Source organism: Natator depressus, chromosome 10 (genome assembly GCF_965152275.1).
Source record: "Natator depressus isolate rNatDep1 chromosome 10, rNatDep2.hap1, whole genome shotgun sequence".
Taxonomy (NCBI): Eukaryota; Metazoa; Chordata; order Testudines; family Cheloniidae; genus Natator; species Natator depressus.
Window position 1 is genome coordinate 50,758,475 of NC_134243.1, and position 18,708 is coordinate 50,777,182.

General features: G+C 42.4%; 1 protein-coding gene across 7 annotated transcripts in view; it reads left to right on the top strand.

Moving 5' to 3' along the window:
- Positions 1 to 18,708, top strand: part of HERC1 (HECT and RLD domain containing E3 ubiquitin protein ligase family member 1) — a 213,003-nt gene that overhangs the window by 177,261 nt on the left and 17,034 nt on the right. For all 7 annotated transcript variants that reach the window (XM_074966104.1, XM_074966100.1, XM_074966102.1 and 4 more), the window contains exons 56-63: positions 4,486 to 4,685; positions 5,675 to 5,789; positions 6,945 to 7,091; positions 7,883 to 7,984; positions 13,000 to 13,173; positions 16,209 to 16,502; positions 18,004 to 18,069; positions 18,152 to 18,277. In XM_074966104.1, coding sequence (XP_074822205.1) covers positions 4,486 to 4,685; positions 5,675 to 5,789; positions 6,945 to 7,091; positions 7,883 to 7,984; positions 13,000 to 13,173; positions 16,209 to 16,502; positions 18,004 to 18,069; positions 18,152 to 18,277 — 1,224 coding nt within the window. The remainder of the gene's footprint in view (positions 1 to 4,485; positions 4,686 to 5,674; positions 5,790 to 6,944; positions 7,092 to 7,882; positions 7,985 to 12,999; positions 13,174 to 16,208; positions 16,503 to 18,003; positions 18,070 to 18,151; positions 18,278 to 18,708) is intronic.

The following is an 18,708-nucleotide window of genomic DNA, read 5'->3' on the forward strand; positions in this document are numbered from 1 at the left end:
TGGAAGACTCCAGGGTGTTACAGCAGTTGCTGCGCCGGGTCACCAGGATCTGGGCATTAAGGCGGAAGAAGTAGATGATGAAGGCCCTATGGCTGATATCCTGGCCCCCTCGTGCCCTTCCCATATTGCCTTCCCATTTATAAAGACAATTATGGATATGACTAAGACCCTGTGGCAGACCCAGGTCTCGCTGCCACCCACTGCCAAGCGTAACAAACGCCAGTACTTTGTGCCCTGCAGGAATTATGAACGCCTATATTCCCACCCCCAGCCTGGCTCTTTGGTGGTGGATGCTGCTAACCAGCAGGAGAGGCAAGGCTTTCAGGGCCCTTCTCCCAAGAATAGGGATGCTAAAAAACTAGACCTATTCGCGCAAAAGGTATACTCAACAGGGGGACTACAACTCCGAACAGCCAACCAGCAGGCCATCATCAGCCGGTACTCCTACAATACCTGCTCGGCGATGGCTAAATTCACAGAGTTCCTCCCCTCAGATTCCCATGCCAAATTTTCGGCTTTGGTCAAGGAGACTGATCTCCAGGGCATCGCTGCAGGCGGCACTTGATGGAGCAGATGCTGCCACCAGGGTTATGGCCACAGGAGTAGCCATGAGAAGGGGCTCATAGCTCCAGCTTTCTGGTCTCCCCTATGAGGTCCAGCAGACCATACAAGACCTGCCTTTTGAGGGTGAGACTCTTTTTTCGGAGAAAATGGACACAAATCTAAACAGCCTAAAGGACTCCAGAGCCACCCTCAAGTCCCTGGGCCTCTGTACACTGTCAACGCAGCAGAGACACTTCCGTCCACAGCCTCCTAGGTTGTTCGGTCACCAGAACCACCAGGATGGGTCCAGAAGGAGAAACAGGACTGGCCAGGAGAAGGCCACGTCAACCCTCTGGCCAGGGCTTGGGACAACCCAAGCCACCTTCAGGGCCCAAACTGGTCTTTTGAAGGCACAGTCGAGGACGGTGTACCACACCAAAGGCTAGATCCACCCCACCTTACCTTCTCGTCCCAACTATCCCCTTTCTACCGTGCATGGTCCTGTATCACCTCGGACCGCTGGGTGCTCCGCAGGGTAGAGAGGGGGTACTCCATCCAATTCTGTGCCCTCCTGTCCTTCCCTGCCCCTCTTCAGGGACCCTTCTCATGAGCAACTCCTTATCCAAGAGATATAGTCGCTCCTATTGCTAGGGGCAGTGGAGGAGGTTCCCCAGGAGCACAGGGGCGAGAGCTTTTATTCCCGGTATTTCTTAATACCGAAAGCCAAAGGTGGCCTCAGGCCAATCCTGAACCTGTGAGAACTCAACAAGTTCGTAAAGCAACTGTTTCCACATGGTCTCGTTGACCTCCGTCATCCCCTCACTGGATCCAGCAGACTGGTATGCCACTCTCGACTTGAAGGATGCTTACTTTCATATTGCAATCACTCAGCCACACAGGAAGTACCTCAGGTTTGTGGTGAACAATACCCACTACCAATTTACAGTTCTTCTGTTCGGCCTGTCAGCAGTACCTGAAGTCTTCACCAGTGCATGGCAGTTGTCACTGTGTTCCTGCGCTGGCACTAGGTACAGGTATTTCCATACCTGGGTGACTGGCTGATCAAGGGTCACTTCAGGACCCAAGTGGAAACGCAAGTCAAATTCTTAAGGGCCACCTTTGACAACCTGGGTCTCCTTCTAAACGAAGCAAAATCGACTCTGTGCCCTCTTCAGAGGATAGAGTTTATAGGGGCAGTACTGGACTCGACCCAAGCCAGGGCATACTGCAGGAAGCGAAGTTCCAGGCCCTGACCAGTATCATTGGAGGTCTCAGACAGTTTACCACCACCACAGCAAGAAAATGCCTGAAGCTTCTGAGACACATGGCTGCCTGCACCTGCATGGTGCAGCATGCCAGACTCAGGTTCTGACTGCACCAGTCATGGTTAACATCGACCTGGACAGGATCGTGACCCTGCCTCGTCCAGTCCTCAGCTTCCTCCTGTGGTGTCTTAACCGTCAGGAAGTGTGCTCCGGGGTCCCCTTCGCCAGTCCACAGCCATCTTTTTTGCTAGTGATGGACGAATCAGACTTGGGCTCGGAAGCACATCTAGGAGACCACAGGACTCGGGGTCTCTGGACTCAGGCAGATCTGGCTCTCCACCTCAACGTCAGAGAGCTGAGAGCGGTGTGCCTGGTGTGCCAGACCTTCCGGGTATCCTTAACGGACAATGTGTATCAGTTACGATGGACAACACCACGGCAATGTTCTATATCAACAAACAAGAGCGTATCCGCTCCTCTCCCCTGTGCCAGGAAGCCCTCCTTCTGTAGAACATTCAGTACACCTACAAGTGTCGTACCGCCCCAGGGTACAGAACAAGCTGGTGGACCACCTCTGCAGGGCCTTTCCCGGCCACGAATGGTCCCTTCACCTGGACGTTGCAAATTCAATGTTCCAGAGGTGGGGATTTCCCCAGATAGACTAATTTGCCACATGACGCAACAGGAAGTGCCAGCAGTTCTGCTCCTTCCAAAATCACAGCCTGGGCTCCAGTGTGGACACGTTTCTCCTCCCATGGGGAGGTTGTCTCCTGTATGCCTTTCCACCCCTACCGCTCGTTCACAAGATACTCCTCAAGATCCGGAGGGAACGAGCTCAGGTCATATTGATAGCTCCAGCTGGCGCTGCCAGCACTGGTACACATCTCTCATAGACATGTCCATGGAAGCTCCAGTCACCCTGCTGCTCTTCCCGGACCTTCTGAGACGAGATCACGGTCGTCTCCAACACCTGAACCTCGGGTCTCTGCACCTCACGGCTTGGAAGCTCCGTGGTTGAACCTGGTGGAGCTTTCCTGTTCAGAACAGGTTAGACAAGTCCTCCTTGGCAGCAGAAAACCCTCTACGAGAGCCACATACCTTGCCAAGTGGAAGAGATTTTCAATCTGGTCAGCACAGCGCCATTTGTTCCTGATGCTAGCCTCAGTGCTGCTTATTCTGGACGACCTCCTCCATTTGAAGCAGCAGGGGCTTTCAGTGTCATCAATAAGGGTTCACTTGGCCGCCATCTCGGCCTTCCACCCGGGCGCGGAGGGCCATTCTGTCTTTGCTAACCCGATGGTCAGCCAGTTTCTAAAAGGTCTCGACAGGCTATACCCTCACATCTGGCAGCCTGTCCTGGCTTGGGACCCTAACCTGGTCCTTCGTAGACTCATGGGACTGTCCTTTGAACCCTCGGCATCGTGCTCCCTGCTCTACCTCTTTTACAAGGTCGCATTCCTGGTGGTGATAACCTCGGCCAGGAGGGTGTCTGAACTTAAAGCCCTAACATCAGAGCACTCATACACCGTGTTCTATAAGGACAAGGTTCAGTTCAGACCTCATCCTGCCTTCCTACTGAAGGTTGTATCACAGTTTCACATCAACCAGGACATCTTTCTCCTGATATTCTACCCTAAGCTGTGTTCCAGCAGCAGGCAGCAGAGACTTCACTCAGTGAATGTCCGTAGGGCGCAGCCTTGTACATCGAGAGAATGAAGCCATTCAGAAAGTCGGTCCAGTTATTCGTGGTAGTGGTGGACAGAATGAAAGGTCTGCCTGTATCGTCGCAATGAATTTCGTCATGGATCATGTCCTGCATTCGGGAGTGCTACAGCCTGGCAGGGGTTCCTGCACCTCCAATCACTGCGCACTCCACCAGGGTGCAGGCTTCATCAACAGCGTTCCTGGCTCAGGTTCCCATGCAAGAAATCTGCAGAGCGGCTACGTGGTCCTCCATTCATATTTTTACCACACACTATGCAATAACCCAGCAGGCCAGAGACGATGTGGCCTTCGGATGAGCAGTGCTCCAGTCAGTGGACAACTCCGACCCCACCTCCGGAACTTGGGCTTTTCAGTCACCTGGCTGGAATTGACATGAAGAAGCACTCGAAGAAGAAAAAACGGTTACTCACCTTCTCGTAACTGTTGTTCTTCTAGATGTGGTTTCATGTACATTCCAATATCCACCCTCCTACCCCTCTGTCGGAGTAGCTGGCAAGAAGGAACTGAGAGGGTGGTGGGTCAGCAGGGCCCTCTGTTGGGCGCCATGAAGATGCAACTCCAGGGGGCACCCAGGCTGACCCCATGGATGCTGCTAGGGGGAAAATCTTCCGGCTACTGTGCACGTGCGCGCACACACACACCTGATTGGAATGGACATGAACAACACATCTCGAAGAGTTACGAGAAGGTGAGTAACTGTTTTTTTTTCTCGCTCTCGTAGAACTGTGATAACCACCAGGTATGACTTCATTTCTGTTATAAATTGCTGCATCAAATCATCAACATAGTTCCTTTTTTGTAGTTTATTTTCTGGAATATGAAGTTCAAGTGCTTAATACTTTTGTGTTGGAAGGAAGTTTAGTTGGATTTGTGTGATGTTCATATTTGTAAGTTCATATTATGAAGACACTGAATGTTGTAATCTTTTTGATTGATTGTTTGAATCCTTTAGGACACTATTGTTAGTGTGAAGTGGGATCCACCTGGTAAGATTCTTATGACATGTTCCAAAGAAGAAATGGTGAAACTCTGGAGATATATGGGGGGATGCTGGAGGCGTTTGCATTCACTCTCCCATCCAGCTATTGTGAATAGTATCACCTGGTGCAACCTTCCAGGGAAAGGACCCAAGTTGCAGCTGTTACTGGCTACGTATGTTAACATTTTTGCTTTAATACTTCCTGTGTAGTCTTTGTACTTTGTATTAATACTTATAGCAATTTGGATTTATGTAGCCTCTTTCATCCTAAACAAAAAAACAACAAAATTCAACAAGCTGTTCATTGTAGGCATTGTAGAACACTTGTTCAGCACTGACTTAAATACAAAAAGTTCCCATTACTGAATCACCAACAGCTTTTCCCTTCCACCTAGGCTTTTCTCTGGAGGGATCTGCACCAAGTACTGACCAGGGCTGATCTTAGTTAATTAACTTGAATTTGTCACAATGAAACGTAATGTGGTATGTTTGCAGGTTATTGGAAACATCAGTTAATCATTGTTGTGGAAAGTGCCAGTTATGTCCATAGTTGCAAATGCTTCCTGTGCTGATAAATATTCCTGGGACCTATACATTCTGATTGCACAATGATTGCAAGGGAGTATTAAGTAAAATATGCAAATATTTAATGTGAAAAATAGGGTGAAAACCTATGGAGGATATTCCTAAATATTTGGAGCAGGAATAAAAAAAAAATCACTGTCAATATGCATATTTTATGTAAAAATAAAAAAGTGAATTAAATAATATAGTAAAATTTCAAACAGTACAATGAAAAAGAAGTTTTTCCTTTTTCCAGTCTGCCTCCGCTTTCCTTTTATATTGGAGATACTACTTCACTAACTTCCGTTTAAACGAAGTGGTACTGACAAAATAGTTTTTGCAAAAAATTAATATTAAGAAAGAGTTAAACAAAGAAAAATGAACTTTTTCAATGAGTATTACTCCTAAATCTGTATACAACTTTTAAAAAATTATCTGCCGCCCTTGGACTTTGTTTTTAAGCAGATTATCTTTCTTAATCACCTTGCTCTAAATGTATATCATAACAGACTGACATATTTTTAGGACATTTGTTGATTGGTGCTGTATGTTAATAACTTTACTTTGTTTTCATGTGATTTATTCTAACTTTCTTCAGAGGATGCCAGAATGGCTTAGTGTGTGTTTGGAGTGTTCCCCAAGACATGCTGATCGTGTTGCAGTCCAGCTCAAGTAGTGCAGAAGGATGGTGGGAACAGGAAACAAGTGGCAAGGTAAAGACAGTTTAGCAAATGTTAGGAAATCTTAACCTGGTTGTATCCATGGTTTTTTCTACGATAATAGGAAAGGATGGGAGCAAGATATTTAAATATCTGCATGGATGGAGAGGGAGAAGAGAGAAATATTTAAAAACAATTTAGTTTAAAAAAGTTACATTTATTTTAATTTGTCTGTGCTTATGCACATGGAGGTGTTTCCAAGGCAGGAAATGGTTCTTGCTCACATGCTCAGGGTCTTGCTCACATGCTCAGTAATTTTCCCCGGGTCAGATTGGCAGTGACCTTGTGGGGGTTTTCGCCCTCCTCTGTAGCATTAGAGTACAGGTCGCTTGCCAGGATTATCTGGGTGTACTTCCCTTAATCAGTTCCCTGCCATTGCAGGTACTTTGGGCATTGGTGCCCCTTGGTCCCTTCTGTTCCCTGCCTAATAGTATTATTTCCTGGGTAGTTTAATTCTTTAGTCTAATTTTGTATGTTGAGTTTAGTGTGTGGTTGCTGGGCTGTCGGTGACCTGTTGTCAGACTAGATGATCTGGTGGTCCATTATGGTCTTAAGGTCTATGACTCTAAATGGGAGGTCAAGGTTTAAAAACAACTTATTTGCAAGAGCTATTGATCTTGGCTAAAACTTGGTAATGCTATCTAGTTCTTTTAAAATTATTCAGTTATTTCCAAAAGAGAAAACTAAAATAATATTGAAAGTTTCTTAGCATATAAATTCGCTTTGACTTAATTTTAACTAAAATGTTTTTTTAAATGGTAAGACCCAGCCGTAATGTGGTCTTGAATGCTTATGGTATTTCGAAGAGGAAAATATAGATGGTAATAAGTTAAAGGCATCCTTATAAAACATGACTAAAATAATTACAAATAAAACTAAGGTCTCTTAAGTAAATATGCATTTAGATATATTTACTTAGAGTGCAACATCACTGTAGGTGCTCATAGTCTGTTGTATCAGCTTGAATAATTCTATAAGCCCTTTTCTTTTTATGGTGCCTTATTCTTCTTTCCCTGATAAAATAAAAGTAGTTGAACCAAGAAAATCTATACACTGGTTGCAAAAAAGTCTAAATCTGAAACACTCTTCTATTCAGAATTTTCTATAAATGTAATCCAGGATATGTCATAATGATGAAATAATTTGCAGGATGGATACAGAAAAGCAGTAGATGCCAAGTGCATTTATCAACTGAGAGGACATATTACTCCTGTTCGGACTTTGGCCTTCAGCTCTGATGGACTGGTATTAGTGTCTGGTGGGCTCGGTGGGCTCATGAACATTTGGTCTTTACGGGTAAGGTTGTCTTTGAGTTATATTTAAGATTACTCAAAGATTATGTCATGGATGTCACAGAATTCATGGATTCTAGAGTGGCTGCGGCACCCGGAGGGCCCTCGCAGCTTGGGCTTTCCTCTCCCACACTTGGTCTTCAGTCATCCCCCCGTCAGCTCTCCCCCCACGTTATTTTTAGTAAAAGTCACGGACAGGTCAAGGGCTTCTGTGAATTTTTGTTTATTACCTGTCCATGACTTTTACTAATAATAACCGTGATGAAAGCTTAGTTATATTTCTTAAAGTTTGTTAAAATAGGTATGTTTAAGATCAAAAGCTAAAGGATAATTTTATGTCCTTTGTAGTTTTCTTTAATAAATACTTTATAAAATTAGGGGAAACGTAGTCATGAATAATGAATACAAGATTTGGGGTAAAATACCTGAATTCTAATCCTGGCTCTGCAACTGATTATGTGCCTGGTCAAGTCATTTATGACCTCAGGTCTTTAGCCAGTTTGTGCTTTTGTTTCTCCCCTCTGAAAAAAGGGAATAATACTTGCTTTCTTCACTGGCTGTTGAGACTGTGTAAAACACTTAGAAGATGTTATATTTTAACTTTTAATAATACATTTTGGAAAACGCATATGCCTTTTTGACTATCGTATAGGAATTTTAGTTCAAAGGGTTTAAAATACTTCAAACAAGCATTAATTGAAATGTTTGGGGGGGTGTTTATTTAGAGTACTACAGGATGATGAATTCAAATGTTTAACTAAATATGTGTATTGATCAAAACATTTCTTGTTTTAGGATGGCTCTGTATTACAAAGTGTTGTGATTGGTTCTGGAGCTATTCAGACTGCAGTATGGATCCCTGATGTTGGAGTAGCTGCTTGCTCGAATAGATCAAAGGTATTATTGTATATTAAAGTGCTGTTCTTTTGAGTTAAATTTGTGAGTAGTAAGGGAAGGTTCTTATTACAAAAAGAAGCCCATTTACCCAAACCTTTCTTTCTAACAAACTGCTAGCATATTTCTCTCCCTGTTCTGCTTAGTCCATGTTATCCACACCCATTTGCTGTCAAATAAGGAGCTTGAGTAATTAAAGTTCTGCTGTACATAGTTTGTCTGTTTACAGGCAGAATACATTGTTTTGACTCTCAACTGCCATCTTATCTTTTAAAAAGAGTTTAAAAACTTTTGTTTAGATTTCAGACTTCATGTATGAAAGAGAGAGAAGTGGGGAAATCAATTTAAAAAAATATGCACCCAGGCGAATGCTTTGTCATTTTGAAATTTATTGCATGTAACAAATGTCACCCCTCTTTATGGCAGAGATGTGAAATGTGTGTCATAGAAGAAATATCTGCTTCAGAAGGTTAAAATAGTCTTTGTGGTTGAAAATGTAAAATTTAGCATTGTACAGTACCTTTCTTTAGTGTCCTATTGATTTTTTTTTTTCTTTTTGGCCTATAGTGAAATTTGAAAAATGCAATTTTCAGTTGGCCAAATCTATTTGTGAATTTGCCAAATAGTTCTTGTCAAAAAAAAATACTAATTTTTTTTCAGGACTGAGGCACCAGTCACAAAAAATGGGTTGGAAGTAGCGGTTTCTCCCTTTTGATTTTTAGCCCAGTGGTTAGAACACTCACCTAGAATGTGGGAGACCCGAAGTAAATTCCCACTCTGGCTAATGTGGATTTGAACCTGGGTCTTCCACATTGGAGGAAAGTGCCCTACCCACTGGACTATGAGATGATATGGTATGGGACTCTCTCTGTTGTTGGAGCTGTTCCACTGTGTATAAATAATTAAATACTAATTGTAACAGGGAAATGAACTTGAGTCTTCCACTTCGCAAGTGAGTCCTCTAACCACCAGTCTATAGAGTCATTCATTCTTGCTCTCTCTGGCCTAATGACTAATTACTTATGCAAAATGGAACAGCTTCAAAGGAGAGACTGGGAAAGATCCACCCCAGAATATTTTACAGACCAGGGCTTAGGTCTAGTGAACATATATCCATCAGTCAAAGATACACCTTCATCATGGGACCTTTACCTAGTCCCTACTCAGTTTATAAAGGTTTCCTTTGAACATCTGAATGAATATTCACGGTTTTACCTGTTAATCTAAACAGTATTTGTTATAGCCATAACATCTGCCAGAAGAGTAAGCAAACTTCAAGCCACAATGACTGATCCCACTTCTCACTATTTTCCACAAGGACAAAGTGATTTTTCCACCCCTACCTGTAATTCTTATTCTAGGTGGTAACCAATTTTCATCTCATCCAATCAGTTAATCTGCCAGTATTCTTTCCTAGATCCTATGCTCATTCAGGCAAAGCAAAGCTTCAAACACTAGATCAGGGATTGGCAACCTTTCAGAAGTGTGTGCCAAGTCTTCATTTATTCACTTTAATTTAAGGTTTTGCATGCCAGTAATACATTTTAACGTTTTTTAGAAGGTCTCTCTCTATTAGTATAACTAAACTATTGTCATATGTAAAGTAAACAAGGTTTTCAAAATGTTTAAGAAGCTTCATTTAAAATGAAATTAAAATGCTGATCTTACGCCGCCGGCCCGCTCAGCCCGCTGCCAGCCTGGGGTTCTGTTCACCTAAGCCGGCAGTAGGCAGAGCGGGGCCTGCGGCCAGGACCCCGGCTAGCAAGGGGCCAGCAGCCAGAACCCCAGACCGGCAGCAGGCTGAGCGGGGCCAGCGGCCGGGACCCCAGACCGGCAGTGGGCTGAGCGGATCAGCACATTGCCAGTCAGCCCGCTGCCGGTCTGGGATCCCGGTCCTGCCCACATAGAGTGGGTACCTACCTTCTCTCTGGTTCTAGCCCATTCTCTTCCTCTATCTCTGCACTGATCTGATCTCTGAGCTGAGGGTGGGAGTGCACTGAGCACAGGGCTGGAGGTGAAGGAGTAGGCTGGGTGTTGGGGTGTAGGGCCTGGCCAGGAGCTAGAATGAGGGAGGGCGCTCAGGATTGTGGCAGGAGGTTTGGGTGTGGAGTGCTTACCTGGGCAGCTCCGATTTGGTTCAAGGGGTGCAGGTGGGAATGTGGGGGTGTGTGTGCAGGAGCTCTCGTTTGGTGCTCAGGGTGGAGGTGGAAATGGAAATGTGTGGGGTGCAAGAGTCAGGACATGAGGTGGAGGGGATGGGTATGTGTGGGGGGTGCAGGAGTCAGGGCAGAGGGCTGGGAGCATGAGGGGTGTGCAGGAGTCAGGGCATGGGGTGTGAGGGGGCTGGGTATGTGTGGCGGGGGCTGGAGTCAGGGCTGGGGTCATGGGGGGTGCAGGGGTCAGGGCAGAGGGCTGGGTGTGTGTGAGGGGGGTGCACAGGAGTAAGGGCAGAGGGCTGGGGGTGTGGGCTAGGGCCATGGGGGTGCTCCCAGCCCCCTGCTCAGAGCGGCTCATGGCAGGGGGCTTGTCAAGGTTCCTTCCCCACTCTGAACTCTAGGGTACAGATGTGGGGACCTGCATGAAAACCTCCTAAGCTTACTTTTACCAGCTTAGGTTAAAACTTCCCCAGGGTACAAACTATTTTACCTTTTGCCCTTGGACTTTCGCTGCCACCACCAAACGTCTAACACCGGTTACTGGGAACGAGTCCATTTGGAAATGTCTTTCCCCCAAAAATCCTCCCAAATCTTACACCCCCTTTCCTGGGGAAGGTTTGATAAAAATCCTCACCAATTTGCATAGGTGACCACAGACCCAAACCCTTGGATCTTAAGAACAATGAAAAAGCATTCAGTTTCTTAAAAGAAGAATTTTAATAGAAAAAAAAGTAAAAAGAATCACCTCTGTAAAATCAGGATGGTAAATACCTTACAGGGTAATTAGATTCAAAACATAGAGAATCCCTCTCGGCAAAACCTTAAGTTACAAAAAGACACAAAAACAGGAATATCCATTCCATTCAGCACAGCTTATTCTCTCAGCCATTTAAAGAAATCATAATCTAACGCATATCTACCTAGATTACTTACTAAATTCTAAGACTCCATTCCTGTTCTGTCCCCGGCAAAAGCATCACACAGACCGAGAGAGAGGCTTTGTTTCTCACTCTCCCCCAGCTTTTGAAAGTATCTTGTCTCCTCATTGGTCATTTTGGTCAGGTGCCAGCGAGGTTATCCTAGCTTCTTAACCCTTTACAAGTGAAAGGATTTTTCCTCTGGCCAGGAGGGATTTTAAAGGTGTTTACCCTTCCCTTTATATTTATGACAGGGCTGGAGGGTATACGCCCTGATTCCACCCCCGTTCCCCAAGGCCCTGTCCCCACCTCTTCTCCACCTCCTCCCCGGAGCAGCGAGCGTGCTGTGGCTCTGCTTCTCCCCCTCCCTCGCAAGGGCCATCAGCTGATCAGCGGCAGGGAGGGAGAGGAGGAGGGGCAGGAACCCAGCATGCTGGGGGAAGAGGTGGGGGAGGGGAGACCTTGCCTGCCCTGCAGCAGCAACCGCGGGCCAAGCTTCTTCACCGTGCCCCTGCAGGGGGCGGAGAAGAGCGGGCCAGGGTGAGCAGGATTTTTAATGGCATGCTGCTGCCTGCCAGGGTCCCAGCCTGGGTTCGGCAGCGGGCTGAGTGGGGCTGGCGGCTGTGACCCGGCAGGCAGCACTGTGCCATTAAAAATCGGCTCGCGTGCCATCTTTGGCACACGTGCCATAGGTTCCCGACCCCTGCACTAGATGCTAAAAGGGCTTTAGCTTTCTATCTAAATATAACCAAAGAGTTTAGAATGTCACCAGATCAGTTTTCTTATGCACAAAATAATAAAGGACAGGCATTTACTTCGCAAAGACTATCTAAGTGGCTTAGGCAATGCATTGAAAAGAGCTAAAAATTAGCCTCTGTCCCTCTCCCAGCAGGGATTAGATCCCATTCCACAAGGGCAAAGGCGGCCTCCATGGCATGCTGCTTTAGGTATATTCCCATTGCAGAAATTTGCAGAGCTGCGACATGGAGCTTTATTCTTATGTTAACAAAACATTAAGCATCCTGGTCAGATGCTCAGTTTGGTAAAGTGGTACTTCAGTCACTGTTTAATTAGAAAACCACATCCCATCTTCCTTGGAAGACAGTTCTATTTATCAAACTATCGAATGTGCTGAGGTGATTCAAAGAAGAAATGGAGGTTACTCACTTGTAAGTGGTACTGATGAGTAACCTTCATTTTTCATTGGCTTATAATTTTACCAAATTTTAACCATTTGGGCTGAAATTTTATATGCTGGGTGTTTTTACGTACTACTAGATACACCCTCCCAGTCTGACAGTGAACTATTGAAACTACTTTCAGTATAGTATTTCATCCAGGTGTGCACCCACTTCATACTAATTTCACCTAGACCACATTTCCCTAGTTTGTGTATGAAAATGTCATGTGGGACTGAGTCAAAAACCTTACTAAAATCAATATGTACTGCTTTCCCCCAGTCAATAGACCAGTAACCCTGTCAAAGAAGGAGATTTGTTCTTGATATATTTTTCCCTAGCCTAGTTTTTCCCTAGTTTTTGGAACCATTTTGGTTGAAATTTTTCAAAAAATTTCATCTTGAGGATGACACCCAGCATAGAAAACCTCAGCTCAAACATCTAGAGTTTAGAAAAGGTATAAGAAACTGAAAATGGTTTTATAATGAAAAATATCGGGCAACCTTAATAATAATAGGTGCTACCAACCCATTTTATAATGCTGTTTAAGAGCAATTATTTAAAGTGTTGTATAAATACAGAGATGATAAAGGTACATAATTTTTCATTCAACTCAGCATTGTCACTTACTCACACTGATACTTTTAGATGTTGAGCAGTGTTGGGACAAAGACAATTAGTGAGAGTCAGATTGATCTGAATAAGCGCATTTCCTCTGTTTAATTTCTGGTATATAAAATGTATCTGGTGATTGTATTGTTGAACAGGATGTGTTGGTGGTGAATTGCACATCAGAGTGGATATCTTCCAATCACGTCCTTGCAACATGTAGGACTGCACTGAAACAACAGGGAGTTTTAGGATTAAATATGGCCCCTTGCATGAGGGCTTTCTTGGAACGTTTGCCAATAATGCTTCAGGAACAGTATGCCTATGAAAAGGTAAGAATAGTTGAATGCGGAACATCAAATACTGACATATGTAACATGAGATGTCTGTCTTGAATTTCAACTATCTTAAACTTTTGACGGTCAACCCAAGAAACCTTTGTTGAGGTTCAATCCCACCTTTGGACATCAGATTTATAGTTTCTCTTTTGAGTAGTCTAGCAGAACTACATCGTCCTGATGCTGGGCTGTTTCTGATCTTCCTCTTGTTTTGTCACCTACTACAAGATCCTTGGCTCTTGTGGCCTTATAAAGGTGTTTCAGCTATCCTAGAAGTTTCTTCTTTAACTCACTTTGACCTCACCACTACACATGAACTGCTGTATTGCTTTAACTGCAGCACTTGGATAAAGCAGCCTCAAACTGACGCTTTATCAGGTTGCCTTCCCCGCCCCTCCTCCTCCCCTCCCCCGCCCACACACATTCCCTTAAAACCAATCAACCAAAAAAAAAAAAAAACAACCAGGAAGTTAGGCTTTTCTCACCTTTGTTTGTTTTAATTTTCTGTGGTATCCACGTGTTTTTTCAAAACATCGTTTTGAGACCTAATTTGAATTACCTTAAACATGGTGTTAAACTTGTCCTGATTACTTTGCATCCTCCTCTAAAATAAGAAATGATAAGGCTAGGAGATTGCCCTCATGTCTCAGAAAACAATTTGTTGCATATATATGAACATTTTCCTTTGTGCAAAATCCACTCAGAATCTCATTATTTTAGCTTCTTTATGACTGTAAGGGCTGGTATACAAATAATCTTCACAAAATCTCTTACAAGGCCTTGTTATGAATTATAGCCAGTGTTTCCTTTTTAATACAGGAATTTACAGATTTCTCTGGAAGTGTTTATTTAGATCTGCAATTCTGGTGCTGGTATTAATATCTGCACCTCTTCAGTGGAATTAACATATGGTCCTGATGCAAATAAATGTGATTTTGCCTACTGAACTACTCCATTAGCACTTTCCATGCCCTTACTCTCTCTCCCATTTATTCAGTTGTATAGCTGGAGGTACTTCACAGAAATCACTGTGTGCCTTAACACTACCGAGCAGTCAATAGAATAAATGTCCTAAAGAATTTTAGAAATTATAAAAATTGTGAACTAACCTTTCTGAGTTGGGCACCGATATACCAAGAAGGACATAGGATCCTATGTATACTTCCCAGAAAACCAGTTGTGAGGAAAGAAAGTATCTCTACTCAAACAAGCAGGAGAGAGAGACACTATTCTGCTTAGTCTCTCTAAAAATAAACCAGCTGGCTTAACTAAAAAACAAGAATTCTGATCCTATTGGCATTGCCAGTCCTGTGTCATGTCCCTCCCATCAGTGTGAGCAGTATAAATGATGGGGGTAGTGTAGATAGAATTTGTTGTTATACACTGAAATCTAGATTTGTTCCACCTGTTGACATCTGTTGTTGACGCAAGACAATGTCAGGATTGCCAGACAAATTGGATACTGGATTCAGGCTATTTTGATTTCCTGAACTGTAACCAGACAATCCTACAAGACATCCATCACTTACTTTAATCGCCTTTTCTCTGGCTTGACTCTAATATAGTTCTTCACAATGGCTAACTAAGACACTCTATCTTTAGAACATGTGGACTCTGAAACTGTCATATTTGATCATATGTCTGAATCATATTTGTAAAGTCCTTTTTCTGTCTACTACAGAATCTCTGCCAGAATAGTTATAGGAAACTGCAAAACTTATCTGACATTTTCTTTTATCAGTCTTCTTTTGTAATGACCTTTAATAACAAAGCCTCATTGCAGATTCCCATACAAACTAGGTTGCTGCTTTACTTCTATCAGTAAGCAATTTGGAGTAGGGATGTAAATAATGTGTAAAAATAATAACCATGTAACCGATTAAAATTCTATTAAACGGTTAACTGAGGCGCTAGGGATGTGGGGGATGCTGCAGTACCACCACATTTTAGGCAGGGCTCTACTGCCGGACGCGCCTCCAGGGCTCTGGTCAGGGTGGTAGCCAGGATCCTGGGCGGAGTTTAATAGTTAACAGAAACCGATAAGCATCAAGTTTATCAGTTAACTGGTTAAACTTTTACATCCCTAATTTGGAGTCCAAGGTACATTTTTTCCATTTAGACCTATCCACTTCTCTCTAGCTGGTACAGTAAGCACTCCATGCAGCGGGCAGCTAAGTCTGCTACATATCCTTTTCCCGAATACATCTCCAAATTCTGTCCACTCATTTGAGGCCTTTAAACCTAGGAGCACAGAGATATGTCACAAGTACTTTATTTTGCTGGTATTCTGATGCATTCCCTCATCTGTTTATGGCTACAGCATCCGTCACCATCAACAGTTTTCTCAATCTCTATTCATCATGTGTTGTAATGCCAGAGTAACCTCTTTCCTTCAGGTTATTTTCATTCAGGCATGTAATAGTGCTCACTTCTCCACTTCTGCTTTTCATTCTTCAGAATTTCCCAACCGAAGAGAAACAAAATCATGTTTGAAAGCTGGATTTTGTGTCTTCCTTAACATGCAAAAGAAAATGAAGAGAAAATTATTGTAGGCTTTTCAGAGAATTATTTAAACTGTTTATAAATTACATCAAATTATTGTAAATTTGCTGTTTAGGTTAAGAAATTATTCTAGTCAATACTGTATTCTACTTAAAAAGAAGAAAGGGGAAAAAAAGAGAGAGAGAAAAACCAAATTAAAAAAAATGTTTTTATATTGTAATATATTTGAGTGATGTACCTTGTCTAAAAAATGGTAATTTCTGATAATATGCTGAAGTGCATTTGCTAGTGAAATCATTTTAATGTGTTTGCAGTATTTCTGTTTCAAATACCGAACGAGAGTAAAGTCTGGTACTTTGACAAATGGCCCCGGTTCATTGTGCGGAAATGAATGAAAATTATTGGAAAGGGGTTTTTCTGGGAAATATTTTTTCTATAGAAAGAGCTTTGAAGAATTACTATTTCTGAAGTGATGAAAGTATGCCTCTAGCGTCATATATTGACCTTCCATTTTTTTTTCCCTCTAGCCCCATGTGGTCTGTGGAGATCAGCTTGTTCATAGCCCTTATATGCAGTGCCTGGCTTCACTTGCTGTGGGGCTTCACCTTGATCAGCTTTTGTGTAATCCACCAATACCGCCTCATCACCAGAACTGCCTCCCCGATCCCTCAGCTTGGAATCCTACAGAGTGGGCCTGGTTAGAATGTTTTTCAACTACTATAAAAGCTGCTGAAGCTCTGGCCAAAGGAGCACAGTTTCCAGAATCCTTTACTGTTCCAGATCTGGAGCCTGTGCCAGAGGATGAGCTTATACTTCTAATGGTAATATGCACTTCATTCTGCCAATTATTAAGTATATGTATAGAATGCACTATATTGTGCAGATAACATCTGTAATAATTACCTAAAAAATTAAAAAGTTTGTAAAGAGTAAATTGTTATGCTTTACTTAATGGAAATACCAAGAGAGTGCACAGACTTTATTTTAATTGATATAAAATGAGGCAATTGGTGCCATATAAACATATGTAATAGAACTAATAGTGTGAAAGTGGCATCTTCCTTGTTTAGCAGATCTGCTCCCTCTGTGTCTATTCAGAGTCATATCTACTTGCTTTACTAACTACAGTCAGTTTTTGTTATATTGTCTTAGCCTGCAGAGTTGACACAGGGAAAAGTGAGCTGGACTAATTCTAGTTCACAAATCAACTGAATTAACAAAGTTCCATTTGCAGAACCTCTATTATGGTTACATAAACCAGTGAGAATTTGGCTTGACTATGACATTCCAAGGGGAGCTTGCAGGCCTGACAATTCATTCATTTTTTTTTAACATGTAGACAGAGTAAATTTTATATGGAGTCATTGAAATGCAATGGCACCCTATTATGACATCTTTAAAGTAGTTTTTCAGAGTAGTCCTACACTTTAACTATATTGGCACTACCAAAATGCCAATATAATGGGCTATGACAGGTGAACCTAAAGTAGAAACTTTGTATTTATTGGATTTTATCAGTAAGTATGTATAATTTTGCAAATAAATACTTTCACTTATGTACTCCTAAAATTAAGGCTACATAGGGAAAACATAGTTATGGCTCTTCCTAGTTGCTTTCCTTGCTATATACCTATTGACCCCACATATACCTTCGTCCCTTATTTTTAAATACTCATATAGATTATCACAGTGATCAGGAAGGATTCCCTTCTGTGTACAAGAGCACTATGGGGTTTTGCCTTTTTCTGAAGCACTGGGCATATACCAGTGCAAGATGCATGCTATTAGACTTGGCAGGTTGTTGGTCCAAATCTGCAAGGAAGATTTTATTTTTTTCTATACATTTCTTGAACCCATTGTCACATCTTCCTTCACTAGCCTATTTTGAGTGGCACACTTAGCTTGTTTTCCACTGCAGCAGTTAAAAGCAACCCTTTTTACCATAAGTAGTTTTAGACACTCATGAGTCTGAATTTTTTCTTATGATAACAATATTAAATGTTAGATTCCAGTATTAAGAAAAATAGGTGTACCCCAAGGACAACAATGATACATTAAAGTTTACATGAGTAATACTGAATATGAATGAATTTATAAAAATAAATTGTACATAAATTTTGCTTTAGTCACAGTTAAAACTATTTTACATTTATGTTCAAAAGCTGTTTGTTGTTCAGTAGTAGACCCGTATAACCGTTTTTCATCTAGGAAAAGGCTTGCCATTTCCAAGTGACTATTTAAAGGGAAATCAAGATTATTAACTGAAAGAATAATGCACAAATGGTGGGCTGACCCTAATATACCTGTTTTTTAATCATTCAGGATAACAGTAAATGGATTAATGGTATGGATGAGCAGATTATGTCTTGGGCAACATCAAGGCCTGAGGTTAGTAAAATTGATTATTTTAAATTTAAAATACTAAAATTATCAATATAATTTTCAAGTGCTCCTTTATGCTGTTTCATAGGATTGGCACCTTGGTGGCAAATGTGATGTGTATCTGTGGGGAGCAGGGCGCCATGGGCAGCTAGCAGAAGCTGGTAGAAATGTCATGATACCAGTAGCAGCACCTTCATTCTCACAGGCTCAACAGGTAACCATGTTAGGAGAGATTTACATTTTATTCTTCACAAATTGCCTTATTTTCAGTTGTTAGTTACAAAATATCTATCAATATCCCTTTTGGACTCAGTGCTAATTTTCCAGAAAACAAAAGAACTCCGAAATGTATAAGGTACTTTCCCCCCAGTTAGAATTTTTATTAGATTTGCTCTAATTTTTGTCAAATTCACACCAAGAAACTGGCAAAATCATTTCTTAGGATTAGAGTGAGTACAATGTAAAAAAATATTTGCACAGTTTTGATATAATCCATGTTGCAAGATTGCTTTCTGAAAATAATGTGATGCTGGAGCACAGGGTGAAATAATGAGACAACCAAATTGCTGCAAGAAATACATTGAGAATCTCACTGGAGAACATACTACCAGACCAAATAGTTTTGCAAAGAAAGGGAAAGTCTTT